General features: G+C 53.3%; 1 protein-coding gene across 1 annotated transcript in view; it reads left to right on the top strand.

Annotated features, from left to right (window-relative positions):
- Positions 1–1,351, top strand: part of LOC106879902 (uncharacterized) — a 9,905-nt gene that overhangs the window by 4,097 nt on the left and 4,457 nt on the right. Inside the window, exon 2 of the mRNA XM_014929651.2 lies at positions 383–1,346. Coding sequence (XP_014785137.1) covers positions 383–1,346 — 964 coding nt within the window. The remainder of the gene's footprint in view (positions 1–382; positions 1,347–1,351) is intronic.

Below are 1,351 nucleotides of genomic sequence, written 5' to 3'. Positions count from 1 at the left end.
TCTGAGTGAGAGTCCCTTTGTCGCCAGCAGGGGTAAGAGCTCTCTAAACTTTGCCCAGGCTATTCTTATTCTAGCAGCTACACTTTCAGCGCACCCACCCCCACTACTAACTTGGTCACCCAGATAGCGGAAGCTATCGACTACCTCTAGTTTTTCACCCTGGAATGAGATAGAAGTTGTTTCCTGTTTGTTTACAGTCTTTATTGCACCTGAACATCTGCCACAAACAAAAACTAACTTGCTAGTTAACCTGCCTTTACATATATATATATACATATATACGACGGGCTTTTTCCAGTTGTTGCTGCTGCTGATGTCACTGTGGTTGTTGTTGTTGTTGTTGTTCATTTCTTTTACATCCCTATTTTGTTTTCTATTTCAGGCCCAGACAAAGATGTCGTTGTGGGTATTACCCAGACTCCGTCCGACTCCGATACGGTGGGCCTGGCTTCCTCCTCTTCTTCCTCCTCCTCGTCCTCGTCCTCGTCGTCTTCGTCCTCGTCGTCGTCGTCATTCAACGTGTTGGGCACGCTCCACTCGTCGCTGTCCTCAGCCTCTCTGTCGTCGTCTTCGTCGTTGTCCGGCGGCCAACTCAACTCCCTTGAAGATGCCAACCTCGTTGTCACCAGTGCCGTCGCCGCCCCCAACACCACCACCGCAGCTGCCACCTCCACCATGACCAACGCCGGGCCCTCGAACATTGCTTCGGACTTCACGCCACAGCAGCAGCAACCGACTTTCCAAGAGGCCGGCGCTGGCAGCGTGATTGTCGTCGACAGCAAACAGCAGCGGCATTCGCTTCCCCTCTCCGGCACGTTCATTGCCCTGCCGGACACTGGCTGTAACGACAGCGGCCTTACTGTGGTGTCGGGTGCTAAACCAGGGGCAACGTTTGACTGCATCACGTTGCCGTCGGTAGTAGGGGCTACCAGTACCACTGTAAGTTCTGCTGCAAGTTCCGCTGCCGTGCCAACAGTGTCTGCTGACTTGGGTAACCTTGTTATTAGTAGCAGTAGTAGCAACAGGCCAATGCCGAAAGCTGCCGTGACGCCCACTGCGACATATGTTGTCGCTGTGGGGCCTTCTGATGTGGCAGTTGGTATGCCCCATGCTAACAAGACCCTGCTCACTGCTGCCACCCCTTCTTCTACAGTGACTGCCACCACCAAACGCTCGTTGATTGGGACTTCGAACATGTCACCTGTTCTTGCGAAATTCATCATCACAACACCGACGGGCAGCGCCACTGTTGCCACCAAGAATGCCTCTTCTTCTTCCTCGCTCGACCATCACCTCCAGCAGCAAGCGATCCCGTTGCAAGTGCAAGGACAAATGATGACCCTCACGTCTC

The sequence above is a fragment of the Octopus bimaculoides genome, unplaced genomic scaffold (assembly GCF_001194135.2).
Source record: "Octopus bimaculoides isolate UCB-OBI-ISO-001 unplaced genomic scaffold, ASM119413v2 Scaffold_110310, whole genome shotgun sequence".
Classification (NCBI taxonomy): domain Eukaryota; kingdom Metazoa; phylum Mollusca; class Cephalopoda; order Octopoda; family Octopodidae; genus Octopus; species Octopus bimaculoides.
The sequence above is the reverse complement of the archived record's forward strand: the minus strand, read 5'-3'. Positions and strand labels throughout refer to the sequence as shown.